Raw genomic sequence first — 20,642 nt, forward strand, 5'->3', positions numbered from 1 at the left:
CAGATGCTTCTTCTAAAGTGTTTTCTATTCTTGTACTAAATGAACTTCAACGCTGTATTCATGATCATGACATATATTATAGACCATTGCCCTTACAGATGCTTCTTCTAAAGTGTTTTCTATTCTTGTACTAAATGAACTTCAATGCTGTATTCATGATCATGACATTAATTATAGACCCATTGCCCTTACAGATGCTTCTTCTAAAGTGTTTTCTATTCTTCAACGCTGTATTCATGATCATGACATTAATTATAGACCCATTGCCCTCACAGATGCTTCTTCTAAAAAGTGTTTTCTATTCTTATACTAAATGAACTTCTACGCTGTATTCATGATCATGACATTAATTATAGACCCATTGCCCTTACAGATGCTTCTTCCAAAGAGTTTTCTATTCTTCAACGCTGTATTCATGATCATGACATTAATTATAGACCCATTGACCTTACAGATGCTTCTTCTAAAAAGTGTTTTCTATTCTTATACTAAATGAACTTCTACGCTGTATTCATGATCATGACATTAATTATAGATCCATTGCCCTTACAGATGCTTCTTCTAAAGTGATTTCTATTCTTGTACTAAATGATCTTCAGTGCTGTATTCATGATCATGACATTAATTATAGACCCATTGCCCTTACAGATGCTTCTTCTAAAGTATTTTCTATTCTTCAACGCTGTATTCATGATCATGACATTAATTATAGACCCATTGCCCTCACAGATGCTTCTTCTAAAAAGTGTTTTCTATTCTTATACTAAATAAACTTCTACGCTGTATTCATGATCATGACATTAATTATAGACCCATTGCCCTTACAGATGCTTCTTCTAAAGTGTTTTCTATTCTTCAACGCTGTATTCATGATCATGACATTAATTATAGACCCATTGCCCTCACAGATGCTTCTTCTAAAAAGTGTTTTCTATTCTTATACTAAATGAACTTCTACGCTGTATTCATGATCATGACATTAATTATAGACCCATTGCCCTTACAGATGCTTCTTCTAAAGTGATTTCTATTCTTAAACGCTGTATTCATGATCATGACATTAATTATAGACCCATTGCCCTTACAGATGCTTCTTCCAAAGAGTTTTCTATTCTTCAACGCTGTATTCATGATCATGACATTAATTATAGACCCATTGACCTTACAGATGCTTCTTCTAAAAAGTGTTTTCTATTCTTATACTAAATGAACTTCTACGCTGTATTCATGATCATGACATTAATTATAGACCCATTGCCCTTACAGATGCTTCTTCTAAAGTGATTTCTATTCTTAAACGCTGTATTCATGATCATGACATTAATTATAGACCCATTGCCCTTACAGATGCTTCTTCCAAAGAGTTTTCTATTCTTCAACGCTGTATTCATGATCATGACATTAATTATAGACCCATTGACCTTACAGATGCTTCTTCTAAAAAGTGTTTTCTATTCTTATACTAAATGAACTTCTACGCTGTATTCATGATCATGACATTAATTATAGATCCATTGCCCTTACAGATGCTTCTTCTAAAGTGATTTCTATTCTTGTACTAAATGATCTTCAGTGCTGTATTCATGATCATGACATTAATTATAGACCCATTGCCCTTACAGATGCTTCTTCTAAAGTATTTTCTATTCTTCAACGCTGTATTCATGATCATGACATTAATTATAGACCCATTGCCCTCACAGATGCTTCTTCTAAAAAGTGTTTTCTATTCTTATACTAAATAAACTTCTACGCTGTATTCATGATCATGACATTAATTATAGACCCATTGCCCTTACAGATGCTTCTTCTAAAGTGTTTTCTATTCTTCAACGCTGTATTCATGATCATGACATTAATTATAGACCCATTGCCCTCACAGATGCTTCTTCTAAAAAGTGTTTTCTATTCTTATACTAAATGAACTTCTACGCTGTATTCATGATCATGACATTAATTATAGACCCATTGCCCTTACAGATGCTTCTTCTAAAGTGATTTCTATTCTTAAACGCTGTATTCATGATCATGACATTAATTATAGACCCACTGCCCTTATAGATGCTTCTTCTAAAAAGTGTTTTCTATTCTTATACTAAATGAACTTCTACGCTGTATTCATGATCATGACATTAATTATAGATCCATTGCCCTTACAGATGCTTCTTCTTAAGTGATTTCTATTCTTGTACTAAATGAACTTCAGCGCTGTATTCATGATCATGACATTGATTATAGATCCATTGCCCTTACAGATGCTTCTTCTAAAGTGTTTTCTATTCTTGTACTAAATGAACTTCTACGCTGTATTCATGATCATGACATTGATTATAGACCCATTGCCCTTACAGATGCTTCTTCTAAAGTGTTTTCTATTCTTCAACGCTGTGTTCATGATCATGACATTAATTATAGACCCATTGCCCTTACAGATGCTTCTTCTAAAGTGTTTTCTATTCTTGTACTAAATGAACTTCAACGCTGTATTCATGATCATGACATTTATTATAGACCATTGCCCTTACAGATGCTTCTTCTAAAGTGATTTCTATTCTTGTACTAAATGATCTTCAGCGCTGTATTCATGATCATGACATTGATTATAGACCCATTGCCCTTACAGATGCTTCTTCTAAAGTGTTTTCTATTCTTGTACTAAATGAACTTCTATGCTGTATTCATGATCATGACATTGATTATAGACCCATTGCCCTTACAGATGCTTCTTCTAAAGTGTTTTCTATTCTTAAACGCTGTATTCATGATCATGACATTAATTATAGACCCATTGCCCTTACAGATGCTTCTTCTAAAGTGTTTTCTATTCTTCAACGCTGTGTTCATGATCATGACATTAATTATAGATCCATTGCCCTTACAGATGCTTCTTCTAAAATGTTTTCTATTCTTAAACGCTGTATTCATGATCATGACATTTATTATAGACCATTGCTCTTACAGATGCTTCTTCCAAAGTGTTTTCTATTCTTCAGCGCTGTATTCATGATCATGACATTTATTATAGACCATTGCCCTTACAGATGCTTCTTCTAAAGTGTTTTCTATTCTTGTACTAAATGAACTTCAACGCTGTATTCATGATCATGACATATATTATAGACCATTGCTCTTACAGATGCTTCTTCCAAAGTGTTTTCTATTCTTCAGCGCTGTATTCATGATCATGACATTGATTATAGACCCATTGCCCTTACAGATGCTTCTTCTAAAGTGTTTTCTATTCTTGTACTAAATGAACTTCTACGCTGTATTCATGATCATGACATTGATTATAGACACATTGCCCTTACAGATGCTTCTTCTAAAGTGTTTTCTATTCTTGTACTAAATGAACTTCAACGCTGTATTCATGATCATGACATTTATTATAGACCATTGCCCTTACAGATGCTTCTTCTAAAGTGATTTCTATTCTTGTACTAAATGAACTTCTACGCTGTATTCATGATCATGACATTAATTATAGACCCATTGCCCTTACAGATGCTTCTTCTAAAGTGATTTCTATTCTTAAACGCTGTATTCATGATCATGACATTAATTATAGACCCATTGCCCTTACAGATGCTTCTTCTAAAGTGTTTTCTATTCTTCAACGCTGTGTTCATGATCATGACATTAATTATAGACCCATTGCCCTTACAGATGCTTCTTCTAAAGTGTTTTCTATTCTTCAGCGCTGTATTCATGATCATGACATTGATTATAGACCCATTGCCCTTACAGATGCTTCTTCTAAAGTGTTTTCTATTCTTCAGCGCTGTATTCATGATCATGACATTGATTATAGACCCATTGCCCTTACAGATGCTTCTTCTAAAGTGTTTTCTATTCTTCAGCGCTGTATTCATGGTCATGACATTGATTATAGACCCATTGCCCTTACAGATGCTTCTTCTAAAGTGTTTTCTATTCTTCAACGCTGTGTTCATGATCATGACATTAATTATAGACCCATTGCCCTCACAGATGCTTCTTCTAAAGTGTTTTCTATTCTTCAACGCTGTGTTCATGATCATGACATTAATTATAGACCCATTGCCCTCACAGATGTGTCTTCTAAAGTGTTTTCTATTCTTCAACGCTGCGTTCATGATCATGACATTAATTATAGACCCATTGCCCTCACAGATGCTTCTTCCAAAGTGTTTTCTATTCTTCAGCGCTGTATTCATGATCATGACATTGATTATAGACCCATTGCCCTTACAGATGCTTCTTCTAAAGTGTTTTCTATTCTTGTACTAAATGAACTTCTACGCTGTATTCATGATCATGACATTGATTATAGACACATTGCCCTTACAGATGCTTCTTCTAAAGTGTTTTCTATTCTTGTACTAAATGAACTTCAACGCTGTATTCATGATCATGACATTTATTATAGACCATTGCCCTTACAGATGCTTCTTCTAAAGTGATTTCTATTCTTGTACTAAATGAACTTCTACGCTGTATTCATGATCATGACATTAATTATAGACCCATTGCCCTTACAGATGCTTCTTCTAAAGTGATTTCTATTCTTAAACGCTGTATTCATGATCATGACATTAATTATAGACCCATTGCCCTTACAGATGCTTCTTCTAAAGTGTTTTCTATTCTTCAACACTGTGTTCATGATCATGACATTGATTATAGACCCATTGCCCTTACAGATGCTTCTTCTAAAGTGTTTTCTATTCTTCAGCGCTGTATTCATGATCATGACATTGATTATAGACCCATTGCCCTTACAGATGCTTCTTCTAAAGTGTTTTCTATTCTTCAGCGCTGTATTCATGGTCATGACATTGATTATAGACCCATTGCCCTTACAGATGCTTCTTCTAAAGTGTTTTCTATTCTTCAACGCTGTGTTCATGATCATGACATTAATTATAGACCCATTGCCCTCACAGATGCTTCTTCTAAAGTGTTTTCTATTCTTCAACGCTGTGTTCATGATCATGACATTAATTATAGACCCATTGCCCTCACAGATGTGTCTTCTAAAGTGTTTTCTATTCTTCAACGCTGCGTTCATGATCATGACATTAATTATAGACCCATTGCCCTCACAGATGCTTCTTCTAAAGTGGTTTCTATTCTTAAACGCTGTGTTCATGATCATGACATTGATTATAGACCCATTGCCCTTACAGATGCTTCTTCTAAAGTGTTTTCTATTCTTCAACGCTGTGTTCATGATCATGACATTAATTATAGACCCATTGCCCTCACAGATGCTTCTTCTAAAGTGTTTTCTATTCTTAAACGCTGTATTCATGATCATGACATTGATTATAGACCCATTGCCCTTACAGATGCTTCTTCTAAAGTGTTTTCTATTCTTCAACGCTGTGTTCATGATCATGACATTAATTATAGACCCATTGCCCTCACAGATGCTTCTTCTAAAGGGTTTTCTATTCTTCAACGCTATGTTCATGATCATGACATTATTTTGCTGTTCCCGGTTGGTTTCTGCAAACAAATGGGCTGTGCTATAAACGCAACTATTCTTGCACACATCTTGGAAAAAAACAATCGATCAGATTGCGGCCCTGTCCATATGGCTTCCCTGGACATGACTGCTGCTTTTGACAGAGTCATCCGTAATCTTTTATGGGGTAATCCCTTCCCACCTAATCTCTATAATTGCCATGTTGCACAATCACACCAATTATAGAGTTAGGATCAACCTGGAGGGGGCGCTTACTGATCCAATACCCACTTTCACGGGTGTGAAGCAGGGGTGCAATTTGGCATCTGTTTTATTTAATCTCTTTCTGTGAGATTTAAATGAATTATGGAACCAAGGCAAAAAGAATGCAGTTAGATTGGGTAAATTGCATTTGAATTGGATGTCCTTTGCTGGTGATTTGATTGTTTTTCACAGGACAACCTTTGGTCTACAGAATAAACTCAACCTTTTACGATATTTGCCAAAAGATTTAATTTACAGGCCAATCCTTCAAAATCTCGTATTGTGATTTTTTATAATAGAAAGAAGATTGCCAGGTTCCATTGGTCAATTGGAGGTGCACAAGTTGAGCGCAAACTTACCCTACACTATCTAGGTTACAACCTGTGTGATACAGCGTCCGTACTAATGTGGACGACTGCGCTGAATCTAAAAGTTAGACCACTGTTGAGTCAGATGAAACTTATATACGGAAAGTATTGCAAGGTTTCAGTTACCCCATTAATTTATTTTTATATATTGAAGATTGAGTCAATACTTCTCTATGGCCTAGACAGGTGTCTATTAGACATAGATAACATTTTGGACACACTCCAGGGTATTTGGAAAAACACCTTGGGTTTGGCCAACTTGCTTCCCAATTCCATCTTGCGTCACAAGCTTGGACTGAGCTCTCTTTCATCTAAACACCATTGGAGAATGATGAGTAATTATTCCAAAATGCTCAACCCTCCGTGCAACTCCATGTACGAAGATCTTTCACAGATGCTCATTCACCTACATCCATCTTTAATATTAAGGTTTGATGTAAAAATAAAGAAACTTCTGAGTAGGATAAATGTAGACTCACAAGAGCTGTGTGCATTTGTACCCCATGTGAAGAAGAAACACTATGCTCATGATTGGTGTAAGACCATCGAGACAAACAATGGCTACAGTTCTTATAACGAATTTGCTGGGTTTGCCAAAAAATGGAAACCTCGCTCCACCTATCTCTTGAAGTTCCCGTGTGAGAAAGCTTGTATGCTCTATATAAGATTTAAACATAATCTAATTTCAACCAATGAACGACTTTATCGTTGGCAACACAATAAGGCCAACACCAATATGGGCATGTGTCGTCTTTGTTTATGTGCTAATGAGCGTGACACTTTAAAACACTTTAAAGTAATATAATTGCATACTGTCTATCTAAATCTCTTCCTTTTATATTCTTTGGTCTAGGGGTTGCTATAAGCAAAGTACTGTTAGACTTGCACGATTAGACTTGTGATCTTGCACGTGGCTTGTCAATACATCGAAATACAGTGGAAACTATTATTATTTGTAGTTTCACACTAACTGCTACTTGTCATTTGTTTCTGATGTATCTTTGTAAATGTACAGCGTTATAAATATCAGCTCATAGTGAGCAAAACTGTACACAAACAATGATCTTATATTTACCTTGAACTTGAAATGATTTTTTGTAAGGTTGTAAACATTGTATTTTAGAAACTCTCGAGATGAAATGCACATTTGCTATTTTGCACAAGGTAATAATTGAGGTAGTGATTTTAATATACTTATTTGGGATTTTTACTATAGAATTATTTTCAGTTGTATGTATGCATGGAATAACATGAAGTGTACATTTGCTATTTTGCACACTTTCTTTGCTTTTTATTTTTAACTTGCAGAGATAGAAAAGAATAAAAAAACAACCAGATTTTAAGGTGATTTTAGGTAGTTTTAGATTTTCTGATATGTAAGAAGTTCAATGTGTTTGTGAGATGAAATCTATCATCGGTTTAACCAAATGTTGTGAAGGTTTTTGTATAAACCAAACACAATAAAAAATTAAAAAATAAAAATAAAATGTCCTCCTAGAGAGCATCATACGGCCAGTGCCACATCTTTTGGAAACTCCACAATAACTGTCCTACTTTTCTTTACCCCCATGCAGGGCAAGTTGGAAACCGAGAAGCAGAAAACTGTGGTGGAGTTTCAAAGAATGCGGCAACTCCTGATGGAACAAGAGCGGGAAATACTGCAGAGACTGGAGGAAATGGAGGGGAGAATTACCACGACTGAAAATGCAAATATATCCAAATTATCGCAGCGCCTCTCATTTCTTAGTGCCCTGATAAGTGAAATAAAGATGAAGTGTGAGCAGTCAGCAGAGGAACTCCTAAAGGTGAGACACTGCGTGCTGCATGTACACTGATATAGTGAAGAGAGAAGTGTGAGCAGTCAGCCGAGGAACTCCTGAAGGTGAGACACTGCGTGCTGCATGTACACTGACATAGTGATAGAGGGGAGTGTGAGCAGTCAGCGGAGGAACTCCTGAAGGTGAGACACTGCGTGCTGCATGTACACTGACATAGTGAAAGAGAGGAGTGTGAGCAGCTAGTGGAGGAACACCTAAAGGTGAGACACTGCGTGCTACATGTACACTGACATAGTGATAGAGATGAAGTGTTAGCAGAGAGTGGAGGAACTCCTGAAGGTGAGACACTGCGTGCTGCATGTACACTGACATAGTGATAGAGAGAAGTGTGAGCAGTCAGCGGAGGAACTCCTGAAGGTGATACACTGCGTGCTGCATGTACACTGACATAGTGATAGAGAGAAGTGTGAGCAGTCAGCGGAGGAACTCCTGAAGGTGAGACACTGCGTGCTGCATGTACACTGACATAGTGATAGAGGGAAGTGTGAGCAGCTAGTGGAGGAACTCCTGAAGGTGAGACACTGCGTGCTGCATGTACACTGACATAGTGATGGAGAGAAGTGTGAGCAGCCAGCGGAGGAACTCCTGAAGGTGAGACAATGCGTGCTGCATGTACACTGACATAGTGATAGAGAGAAGTGTGAGCAGTCAGCGGAGGAACTCCTGAAGGTGATACACTGCGTGCTGCATGTACACTGACATAGTGATAGAGAGAAGTGTGAGCAGTCAGCGGAGGAACTCCTGAAGGTGAGACACTGCGTGCTGCATGTACACTGACATAGTGATAGAGAGAAGTGTGAGCAGCCAGCAGAGGAACTCCTGAAGGTGAGACACTGGGTGCTGCATGTACACTGACATAGTGATAGAGAGAAGTGTGAGCAGTCAGCGGAGGAACTCCTGAAGGTGATACACTGCGTGCTGCATGTACACTGACATAGTGATAGAGAGAAGTGTGAGCAGTCAGCGGAGGAACTCCTGAAGGTGAGACACTGCGTGCTGCATGTACACTGACATAGTGATAGAGGGAAGTGTGAGCAGCTAGTGGAGGAACTCCTGAAGGTGAGACACTGCGTGCTGCATGTACACTGACATAGTGATGGAGAGAAGTGTGAGCAGCCAGCGGAGGAACTCCTGAAGGTGAGACAATGCGTGCTGCATGTACACTGACATAGTGATAGAGAGAAGTGTGAGCAGTCAGCGGAGGAACTCCTGAAGGTGATACACTGCGTGCTGCATGTACACTGACATAGTGATAGAGAGAAGTGTGAGCAGTCAGCGGAGGAACTCCTGAAGGTGAGACACTGCGTGCTGCATGTACACTGACATAGTGATAGAGGGAAGTGTGAGCAGCTAGTGGAGGAACTCCTGAAGGTGAGACACTGCGTGCTGCATGTACACTGACATAGTGATGGAGAGAAGTGTGAGCAGCCAGCGGAGGAACTCCTGAAGGTGAGACAATGCGTGCTGCATGTACACTGACATAGTGATAGAGAGAAGTGTGAGCAGTCAGCGGAGGAACTCCTGAAGGTGATACACTGCGTGCTGCATGTACACTGACATAGTGATAGAGAGAAGTGTGAGCAGTCAGCGGAGGAACTCCTGAAGGTGAGACACTGCGTGCTGCATGTACACTGACATAGTGATAGAGAGAAGTGTGAGCAGCCAGCAGAGGAACTCCTGAAGGTGAGACACTGGGTGCTGCATGTACACTGACATAGTTATACAGAGAGTGTGAGCAGAGGGTGGATTGACTCATGGAGGTGATGCACCGCAGGTGAGAGTGCACTAATCTAGTGATACAGAATCAGAAAAGGAATTGAGCAGGGAGTGGAGGAACGTGCGAAGGTGACACTAATACTGTGACACAGAGGAAGAGAGGAGTGTGAGTAGAGAGTGGAGTGACTAATGGAGGTGATGTACCGCAGGTCAGTGTGCACTAATCAAGTGATACAGAATCAGAAATGGAATGTGAGCAGGGACTGGAGTAACGTCTGAAGGCGACAATGATACTGTGAGACAGAGGAAGAGAGGAGTGTGAGTGGACAGAGATGATGGACTGCAGTTCTGCTACTGTGTAGTGTGTTTGTTTTTTTATTTAATTTCTATAGCGCTTTATGCCTAAGCGCTTCACAAGTGACAATCAGTGGTACAATAGGATATGCAATGAGACAATCAAACCAAAAAACAGAGTCTAAAGAAGAAAAGCTTTGAGAGGTGTTTTGAAGAGACGAAAGGATGAGATGGCGTGCAAGCAACATTCCAATGCTTTATGCAGTAGGCCAGAAGAGGGAGGCGGACAAAGGGATGGCATTTTGATTAGTGCTTTTATTCAAATATTAGAAAAAAGGCCTATCTGTGCCTATCAAAAGGGGTTATTCCCTGCCTAACACAAATCAAACTATAGTGCTCGTCCACAGTGTTATTGTCCACATCTAATTAGTACGTCCTCCATCTAAAAAGCGAACCTACGCTGACCCGACCACTAAAGAAAGAAGAGGATCATTGAACAATAAGAGGGGTCCAGGAGAATGACTCCCTTCTCCTAGACAGGCTTGCTCAGCCTTAGTAGCTTATGAACAATAAGAGGGGTCCAGGAGAATGACTCCCTTCTCCTAGACGGGCTTGCTCAGCCTTAGTAGCTTATGAACAATAGGAGGGGTCCAGGAGAATGACTCCCTTCTCCTAGACAGGCTTGCTCAGCCTTAGTAGCTTATGAACAATAAGAGGGGTCCAGGAGAATGACTCCCTTCTCCTAGACGGGCTTGCTCAGCCTTAGTAGCTTATGAACAATAGGAGGGGTCCAGGAGAATGACTCCCTTCTCCTAGACGGGCTTGCTCCGCCTTAGTAGCTTATGAACAATAAGAGGGGTCCAGGAGAATGACTCCCTTCTCCTAGACGGGCTTGCTCAGCCTTAGTAGCTTATGAACAATAAGAGGGGTCCAGGAGAATGACTCCCTTCTCCTAGACGGGCTTGCTCAGCCTTAGTAGCTTATGAACAATAAGAGGGGTCCAGGAGAATGACTCCCTTCTCCTAGACGGGCTTGCTCAGCCTTAGTAGCTTATGAACAATAGGAGGGGTCCAGGAGAATGACTCCCTTCTCCTAGACGGGCTTGCTCCGCCTTAGTAGCTTATGAACAATAAGAGGGGTCCAGGAGAATGACTCCCTTCTCCTAGACGGGCTTGCTCAGCCTTAGTAGCTTATGAACAATAAGAGGGGTCCAGGAGAATGACTCCCTTCTCCTAGACGGGCTTGCTCAGCCTTAGTAGCTTATGAACAATAAGAGGGGTCCAGGAGAATGACTCCCTTCTCCTAGACGGGCTTGCTCAGCCTTAGTAGCTTATGAACAATAGGAGGGGTCCAGGAGAATGACTCCCTTCTCCTAGACGGGCTTGCTCCGCCTTAGTAGCTTATGAACAATAAGAGGGGTCCAGGAGAATGACTCCCTTCTCCTAGACGGGCTTGCTCAGCCTTAGTAGCTTATGAACAATAAGAGGGGTCCAGGAGAATGACTCCCTTCTCCTAGACGGGCTTGCTCAGCCTTAGTAGCTTATGAACAATAAGAGGGGTCCAGGAGAATGACTCCCTTCTCCTAGACGGGCTTGCTCAGCCTTAGTAGCTTATGAACAATAGGAGGGGTCCAGGAGAATGACTCCCTTCTCCTAGACGGGCTTGCTCAGCCTTAGTAGCTTATGAACAATAAGAGGGGTCCAGGAGAATGACTCCGTTCTCCTAGACAGGCTTGCTCAGCCTTAGTAGCTTACCTTCATATCGTTTCTTGTGATGCTTTGAATTAACCCCTTTTAGTTCTGCGAGGGGATTCTTCCACCCTTTCTTGGGTATCCCCTGATTCCTTTTGTTCACTGCTCCTTGTTTCACTCTTTCAAGGTCTGAGCCTTTTTCCACTGAGTTTCTAACAGTGTCTCTTTCTGTCTTCCCCATCCATGTGTATTCAGGGTCCTCTGTGAGCCTGCTACCAATAATTGACCAAAAGTAGTCCAAGAAGGAGCGTACACCAGGCAAGAAGTACCGCTGTTTATTACAGCTGGGCGAGAACAAATGAAACAGCACAGTGGAACAGAACTGGCCGATGAGAGCCGACAAAACCGCCCACTACGGCTAGATCTTTTATACAGCAGAAACAATAGCGAGCATAGCACTTAGCATAGTGAGAAACAGTTACACTTCCAAGTTACGAGTTGTCGGGTGTCCCACGAAGCTGATTGGTGGAGTGACGACAGTCCCCTGTAGCTGAGCATAGGTTAGTAAAAAGTGATTGGAGCAAACATTCCCTCCCCCCGAACCCCAGATCCATCACCTCCCTTGTGGCACCACATTCCTTCCCACTCCACCCCAAACGGTAGTTGTTACTACATGCTACGTAATCGTGCTGACCTCTGGGACTTTATCAACCTGCCATTGGTCAGCACGCATTGAGAAAAAACATGAGACACCCTGAGCTTGTGGGAAGGGAGACATTCACACGGCATCTGCTCAATGAGGTGCTTTGCGGACATCAGGCTTTGTGCGTGCTCGAGGCACTTAGTGCACAGCCGTCAATGTTCCCCTATCCCCTACCGGGGGTGCCGGTTCCTCTCCCATTATTTCCGCAACTGGTAGGTGCAACCCCACGGCAGCACTGTATCAGCACTTTCATTGCACTTGATTACGTTTTAACCATTCTTTTGTTTCCACCTGTTCAGTATCCAGGGTCCCCTTTCCCAGTTCTCTTGTACTTGTTGTGTGATGTTCTCTAAAATTGCGACGAGTGCGGCAAGTCTCGTGGTTCCCTTGGCTGGCTTGACTAATTTCACCACTACTGGAACGAGGAGGATGCCTCCCACAGTATTCCTGGTTTTCTTTACTGGTCTCCCAATTACTGAGCTCAGTGAGATGACTCCTGTAGTGTTTTTGACTTGCTTTATGATTTTCCCAATTACTGAAACGAGGGAAATGACTCCCATAGTGTCCTTCACTTGCTTTACTATTTTTGCAATTGCTGAGCTCAGGGAGATGACTCCTGTAGTGTTCTTGACTTGCTTCATGGTTTTCCCAATTACTTAGCTGAGGGAGATGACTCCTGTAGTGTTCTTGACTTGCTTCTTGGTTTTCCCAATTACTGAGCTCAGGGAGATGACTCCTGTAGTGTTCTTGACTTGCTTCATGGTTTTCCCAATTACTGAGATGAGGGACATGACTCCTGTAGTGTTCTTGACTTGCTTCATGGTTTTCCCAATTACTGAGCTCAGGGAGATGACTCCTGTAGTGTTCTTGACTTGCTTCATGGTTTTCCCAATTACTGAGATGAGGGAGATGACTCCTGTAGTGTTCTTGACTTTCTTCTTGGTTTTCCCAATTACTGAGCTCAGGGAGATGACTCCTGTAGTGTTCTTTACTTGCTTCATGGTTTTCCCAATTACTGAGATGAGGGAGATGACTCCTGTAGTGTTCTTGACTTGCTTCATGGTTTTCCCAATTACTGAGCTCAGGGAGATGACTCCTGTAGTGTTTTTGACTTGCTTTATGATTTTCCCAATTACTGAAACGGGGGAGAGGACTCCCATAGTGTCCTTCACTTGCTTTACTATTTTTGCAATTACTGAGACGAGGAAGATTACTCCTGTATTGTTCTTGACTTGTATTGTATTTTCGATGCCCTAGTATCCACACGGGTTTCCCACCAGTCTCGTTACCTGTATTTCAATGGGTGGGCGTCACCAGTTCTTCCTGGGGTTGCGAGGTTGCTCCGTGTGGACACACGCTCCCAGGGTGTCTTCGTTCCGCTTTCTGCTGTTCTCTCTGGCTCTGCAAATCTCTCTGCTTGGCAGTCTCTGCGCTTGTGGTCCACACGGTCCACCTCCTCGAGGGCACGCCACAACCTTGAACTCCGTAGTTGACTCCCTGCCAGCTTCTTGACTGCTTTTCCTTCTGCTTCGCCACGTCCTCTTGACTGAGGACCTCCCGCTTCTCCTCTCCCAGGTTTGGACTTCCCAGGCTACACCTGCTCGGTGTTGCCTTCTTTCATTTTCGTATGGTCTTGCTGGTTCCTCCCCACTGGAGGATCATAGTCCTTCCTCACTCTCCATGAAGTATTATTGCGTTAGCACTGCATTCAAAGGGCTGGAACGGGGGAGGGGCACCGGCCAGGCAGCATGAGTTATAAGCCCTGGCTCCGCTCAGGCCTAAAACGAGAGCACTTGGATGTTACCCCCATTCCAGCCTTAGTGTTAGGTGGATGCAATGTTTGTGGTGCCTTCTTTACATCAGACAAATGCACCCAATACCATCATTCTTTCACCTTGACTGCAATTGGAGTAGCGTACACCACAGTGTAAGGACCATTATACCGAGGCTCACTCCACCTGCAGACAAAGCTTTGAATATAGACCCTATCTCCAGGAAACCACTGTAATGGCAGTGAGCCCGCAGTCTCCGGTGCAGCGCTGTTTTCACCATTATTTAATAGACTTTGTTAACTGACTTAAGTATGAATGGAACTCATCCCCCAAAATTGACACGGCTCTGTGAGCATCAGATGCACTGCACACGGGAGATAATGGTGTGTGCATACGTCTCCCCGTCACTATTTCGTGGGGGGGTGATGATCCTTACAGGGCTGGGTCGTCAAACTAAATAAGGCCAGGGGGAGATACTGCACCCAATTTCTTTTCAAGGTTGCACATAGTTTGGATAGCGTTGTCTTCATTAAACCATTCACCCTCTCCACAACACCATTGGCCTGAAGGTGATAAATGGAACACATCTTGTGTTTAATTCCCAAAAGAGCTGCAATTTCCTTGAACAGCTTGTTAAAGAAGTGTGTGCCGTTCTCACTTTTAAGCATATTGCACACCCCTCATTGGGGGGAACATTTCTCTCACCAAAAACGTGGCTGCTGATTTGGCATCAGGATGTGCACATGTACCAGCCTCAATCCAACAGGAGAACAGACAGACCACAACTATGAAGCAGCGGAAGGTGTTACCTCTTTCCACCATATCTGCAAAATCTATATGCACATCTTGAAACTGACCAATTTAATAAGCCAAAGTTCCCCTCTGTGTTTTTAATGTCTGCCCATTGGTTTATTTCTGGCAATCCACACAATTGGATGTAAACGTAGACAACAACTCATGAACATTGGGCACATACCAAGTTTCTTGCATATCCGCAGCATTATGCTGTTTGGACACGTGACCAGGATAGTTAAGCTGGTCAAACACTACTAAAGCAAAATCCTGGGGCATCACCACCTTCCTTGTACTCATCTGTATCCACACCATATCAGCTGGGGACTGTGCGCACCCCCTTTTAAGCCATACCAACTTCTCACTTTGTGGTGGCTGACCTTGTATCACAATTATGTAGGTAACTGGAAGTGCAGTATATGCAACATGCAATTGTAGCTCCATTTTTACGAACACTGGATGCTCAGAAATGTATGGCACCAGCAAGTACGCAGCCAATTTTGCTGCTGTGTCTGCTGTTTTGTTCCACAGGGACACAAAGTCTGCACTACTTGTGTGGGCAGTACATTTGACGATGGCGGCGAGTGAGGGTTATGATAGAGCATCGATTAATCTATCTAGCAACGCTGCATGCTGAACTGGGGACCCATCTGCTCTCTGAAACACCCTTCTCATCCACCTCGACAACCGTGAATAAATGGTGGTGGTGACGTAAGTGGAATCCGAATAGATTGTGACCCGACAGCCTTGCTCTTCCTTGAATGCTTCAATTAGGGCAATTCATTCTGCTGACTGTGCTGAATAGTGACCCGGCATCCTGCGCTGTACGAGAACCTCATACTCTCCGTCCACTAATCGCATCACTGCTGCCCCAGTATGCCGCTGGCCCATCTCCTGGTCAATAGTGGAAGAACGGTCAAGAAAGAACACCTCACCATCATGTAAAGCTTTGGGAATACCATCCTCAGGACCCTCGTACGTAACACAGTCATGCACTTCGTCATCTTCAGTAATGGGTTTGGTCAAAAATGTGGCCGGATTTACAGTTTTACAATGAACAATGTGAATAGATGGTCTTGAAAGTCTCACTTCATAAGCAGAAGGTCTCTGTGTAGTCAATGTGGATTTGGACCTTTCTAGTATTGCAAAGACGGCGTGTTCTACGTACAACATCAGTGAACACCCCATGACAATAGTTGCAGACTTCTCAATAGCAAAAGCGGCAGCAGCTAACACCTGTTCACACAGCAACTGTCCTTGCATAACGGAATCTAGCATGCTACTGTAACAGGCTAGGGGCTTGTGACCCATGGTGCTGCGATGCGTCAATACTGCAGTCATCATTTGACTATTGGAATGGAAAAAAGATAAATCTCTTTGGTATAGTCAGGAGTTGCCAAAACAGGAGCCATAGAAATAATGTTTTTCAGCTCCTGAATACTGTTAACCATCTCGTCAGTCCATCAATAGTGTTTTTTGTTTGCTTTGCTTCTTTGACGGCCTGAAGTAAGGGTCGAGTGTTGGCCGTTTAATCAAAGATCCATGCTCTACAGTAATTACATAACCCAAGAAATGTTGGCATGTCCTTAACTGTCACTGGCTGAGGGGTAGCGCGGACTGCTGCCACACTTTCTTGAGTCACTTTGCTTCCATTTACTGAGATGAATTGGCCCAAATACAACACCTCTTACTGACAGTACTGCAACATTGCTCTGTATACCTTATATCCTTTGTGAGCCAGCAGTTGTAACAAAGCAATGGAATTCTCCCTGCACTGTTGTTCAGTGGTGCTGCATACCAATAGATCGTCCGCATACTGAATAATCGTACTAGGTACGTCAATGTTTCCTAAATCTTCATGCGGAACCCTGTTAAAAATACTCAGGGATTCACAGTACACTTGAGGTAGCCGGGTGTGCTCAAATTGGCTCCCGGCAAACGTAAACGCGGTGAGATACTGTGAGTCTAGATGCAAGGGCATTGAGAAAAAAGCATTTTTCAAATCCACCACAGTGAAATGAGTATTTTACACATGTATATTACACAGTATTGTGGCAGTGTTCAGAACCACCAGAAACTCTGCCAATACCACATCATTGAGGGGACGTAGATCCTGAATTATCCTCCAACTAGCCCCCTTTGATTTCTTCACTGGGTAGATAGCTGTGTTACACAGGGAATAAGATGGTATTATGATGCCCTGATGCAATAGAGCCATAATGAGGTAATAAATCCCTTCTTCCAATACCTTCGACAGGGGATACTGTTTCACCATGGGCAATACAGCACCAGGTTTCAATGTGATGTGTACTGGTGCAACACTGCGTAAGAGCCCTACGTCATGCTGGTTACTTGTTCATAACGTAACAGGTACCTGAGACAAATCTTCTGAAGAAAAAGGTGGACCAACCCGTACCAGTAGCATAGAACAGGCCACACGTCTGTATTGGATCATTATCTCGCATGGGACACATGCTTCCAATATTATCTCCCCTTAGTTTTCCATGCTCTCAAAAAAATCCTCATCTGAAAAAGTTTTCATCAGTTTTGTGGGATCGATGCACAACACTGTGCATCACTCCCCATTATAAGAATCAACTGCGATCAACACAATTATGTCTTTTGACACTAGAACTCCTTCTATGTCAGGCATGATAATTGTCCCTGCACCTACCTCCTGGGGTTGGGCGGGCCAGAACAAGAATTCGGAGGGCACACGCCAGTATCGGTTGGCCACCTGTGGTATTGCACTGAGCAATATCATGATACCGTATGTGAACAAAGCAGGGACTACTGACATTCCTCTCGCTGCCGATTCAATGTCCAATGAACATGGTAATGTAAAGTCAACATCACCCTCACAGAACACATACCAGGCATTGAACACACCATGCCCCTTTCAGTGAACGAGAGGGTCATGTTGATCTTACTCAAGATGTCCCTTCCCAGTAGGTTGATCGGGGTTGAAGTAGAATACAACAGGGGGGGCCCACACTTCCCGGCCATCCACCTTAATGGGAAATTATTTTCATGAAAGGAACCATTTGAATTGTCCCATAGAATCCCTGAGTATCCATAATATCGTCTGACAGAGGGAATCATCTCTCACTAATGGATGATTTAGTTGCACCTGTGTCCACCATAAAAATAAATGGCTTATTCCGTATCTCCATGCCCACCAGCGGTTCTTCTTCTGGGTCGGCAGTGACCGATAGTACTGGGCATGCTAGGTCTGTCTGTGGGCTGTCCTAATCTGGATATGTATTTGCCCCTGGAAAGACATATGGATTGCCTCTGACCACTTGGCCCCTTGCAATGTGTCACTGTGCCATTCGGCATAGCGTTACTTTTCAGTATCTGAGGGCCCTGCTGTTGTCCTTGATGCACTGCATAAGGTGGCATGTTACTGCGGAAATGATGGTGGGCGAGCAGGCAGGGCAATGGGCACTGGTGCACATTAATAAACTGCAGGGGGCAGTTGGACATATGACTGAGGGTACAGGCCGTACCTCCCTGGGGATAAGGATACATTTGTTGCTGGTGGTTGTCAGGCAGGCATGGTATCAAAAGAGACGCAGACTCAAAAGTAACAGTTTGAAAAATCTTTATTAAAGAACATTCTTGGGTTGGTTTAATGCCTAACTGGCCCTCACTCTAAAGGGATGTGCCCTCACCTGATGTTTCTAAGGGCTGTTGGTGTCGTAAGTCCCAAACCAAAGTCTGTCTGTGTCAAAACCTATGCTTGCCCTCACTCTTAAAAAATGTGTTTCAGGGTCTTTTTTAAGAAAAATGGTGGTTCGAAAAGAAAATGTAAATCAAGACTGTTTTCAGGTAGTCTTACCATCAGGTGTAGTTCTGCCAGTTTAAAAAATAGTTCAACTCAAGGAGGGTTGCCATCGGAACCTTACGTGTAGGTCTCTTGTAAGTAACCATTCCAATAATAGTTTTTTTTTAAACAATTTTTATTAACTTTTACAAACAATCAATACAAAAAACCTGACAGTGCGTGTCATATAACTTCCAACATCATATACAGTATCGTGAAATGACCACTGTTTCCCCATTACCCACCCCCCTAACTCGAGCCTACTTCACTTCACCCTCCGCTGTTGTTTCCTCTTGGGGTACCTCCCCCTGTGTATTCCCGGAGGAATCATGTTCACTTAGACAGGCCTGGGTGGACCCAGACAGTGTGGCCACTAAGTGTCTCCAAGCCATCAGAGTTTCCGCTTCCTCATCCCCCCCATTAGCCGCTTCATTCCATACCGCCGTTTACGCTTCTGCCCATTTTTGGAGATCATGCCACCAAACCTCTACCCTTGTTCTATTGTTTGCTTTGCTTTCCAAACCCATGGCAATTCTGCGCTTGGCAAGTATATAAGCCAGATCCTTGAGTTTACTCACATGTTTCAGTGTACGCGGTCTAGAAAAAACCCTACCATGCATGCCCACACAGATTCCACATCTAGCGTGATCTCTTTCTCGGTTTAGCGGTGGGTACTTCTCCCCAGAATATTCCAATTTCTGGGCATGCCCAGAACATATGTATCATCCCTGCGTTCACTTCCCCACATTTGGGACATGTTTGTATCTCTGCGCCCTTGAATCGAGCAATCCTCTGGGGGGTCACATTCGCTCTGTGGGTAACATATAGCTGGATCTGTTGCAGCCTCGCATTCCTGGACATTTTTTTATGGTATCTCTGAACCCTCTCCCAGAGCCCCTCATTCATGGGTTCCCCGGCATCTTCTTCCCAGTCCCGTCTCTCAGCTGGGTCACTTCCTTTCCCACCCTGGACATCAGCAGTTCATAGATTCGAGAGACCTTGTGCCCCCCCCTCTGCGATATCATAAATTGTTTCAATGGCCGTGTCGGGTTGATCCTCTAGCACTATTTCGGACCATCTCTCTTTCACCCGCCGTATCAATCTAGTGTAAGTAATATATTGCCCTGAGTGTAGACCACTTGCTTCTACCAGTACATTGAATCCCATTACCTTCCCATCTTGTCATACATCTCCCAGCGTTGCAATGCCCACCGGTTCCCAATGCTTACGAATCGTCTTCCTCAATTGCTTGTCCCCTCCAGTCAGTGCCACTAATGGCACCTGTGGAGAACACGGGGTTGGGTTCTCCATGATCTGGCAAGCCTTACGCCACATCTTCCATCCCAGTTCTAACATCTTTGTGCACCCTTTTTTTTAAATTTGTTTAATTGTATTTAAGCAATTTTTACAAAGGTAGATGAAGTAAAAAACAATTGAGTTCAGATCAAATCGATATTGAGTTTGTTAACTAACTAGTTCCTTAATATGTGATCCTTGGCTTTTTTTCCCTTTTCGATTTTTCCTTAGCGGAACTAGTTCAGGTTCCTTCTGGTTCCTTATTGCAATTCTGCACATCCAGCCCGATCGATTTGAAGAAGCCTACTACAGAAATAACCCAGTCAGTCTTTTCACCACTTGTTAGGCAAAGCCACCACTCCTGCTCATCGTAAACATGTAAGTCTTTGAACAGGTGGCCTAACCATCTCAATCGTTCCTTAACAAGGCCTGTGCAAGATAGCAGCAGATGTTTCCTCGTTTCTACCTGGTTATCCTGGGTACAGAAGCGAAAATTGTTTGGAACCGCCTGCTTCCTGATCATTGGGATTTCATTTGTGCTGAGTAGGTTCAATCTAAATCTGAGGAAGCTTGCTCTTAGTTCTTTGCTTGGAGATTTTAGGAGGTAAGGTAAAGTCTTGTTTAGTCTTTTGG

General features: G+C 42.5%; 1 protein-coding gene across 1 annotated transcript in view; it reads left to right on the plus strand.

The window, feature by feature from the left end:
- The window catches only part of LOC138447907 (E3 ubiquitin-protein ligase TRIM39-like), a 268,721-nt gene that overhangs the window by 185,183 nt on the left and 62,896 nt on the right, over positions 1–20,642 (plus strand). Inside the window, exon 3 of the mRNA XM_069604422.1 lies at positions 7,656–7,886. Coding sequence (XP_069460523.1) covers positions 7,656–7,886 — 231 coding nt within the window. The remainder of the gene's footprint in view (positions 1–7,655; positions 7,887–20,642) is intronic.

The sequence above is a fragment of the Ambystoma mexicanum genome, chromosome 3q (assembly GCF_040938575.1).
Source record: "Ambystoma mexicanum isolate Mex_15411 chromosome 3q, UKY_AmexF1_1, whole genome shotgun sequence".
In the NCBI taxonomy this organism is placed as follows: domain Eukaryota; kingdom Metazoa; phylum Chordata; class Amphibia; order Caudata; family Ambystomatidae; genus Ambystoma; species Ambystoma mexicanum.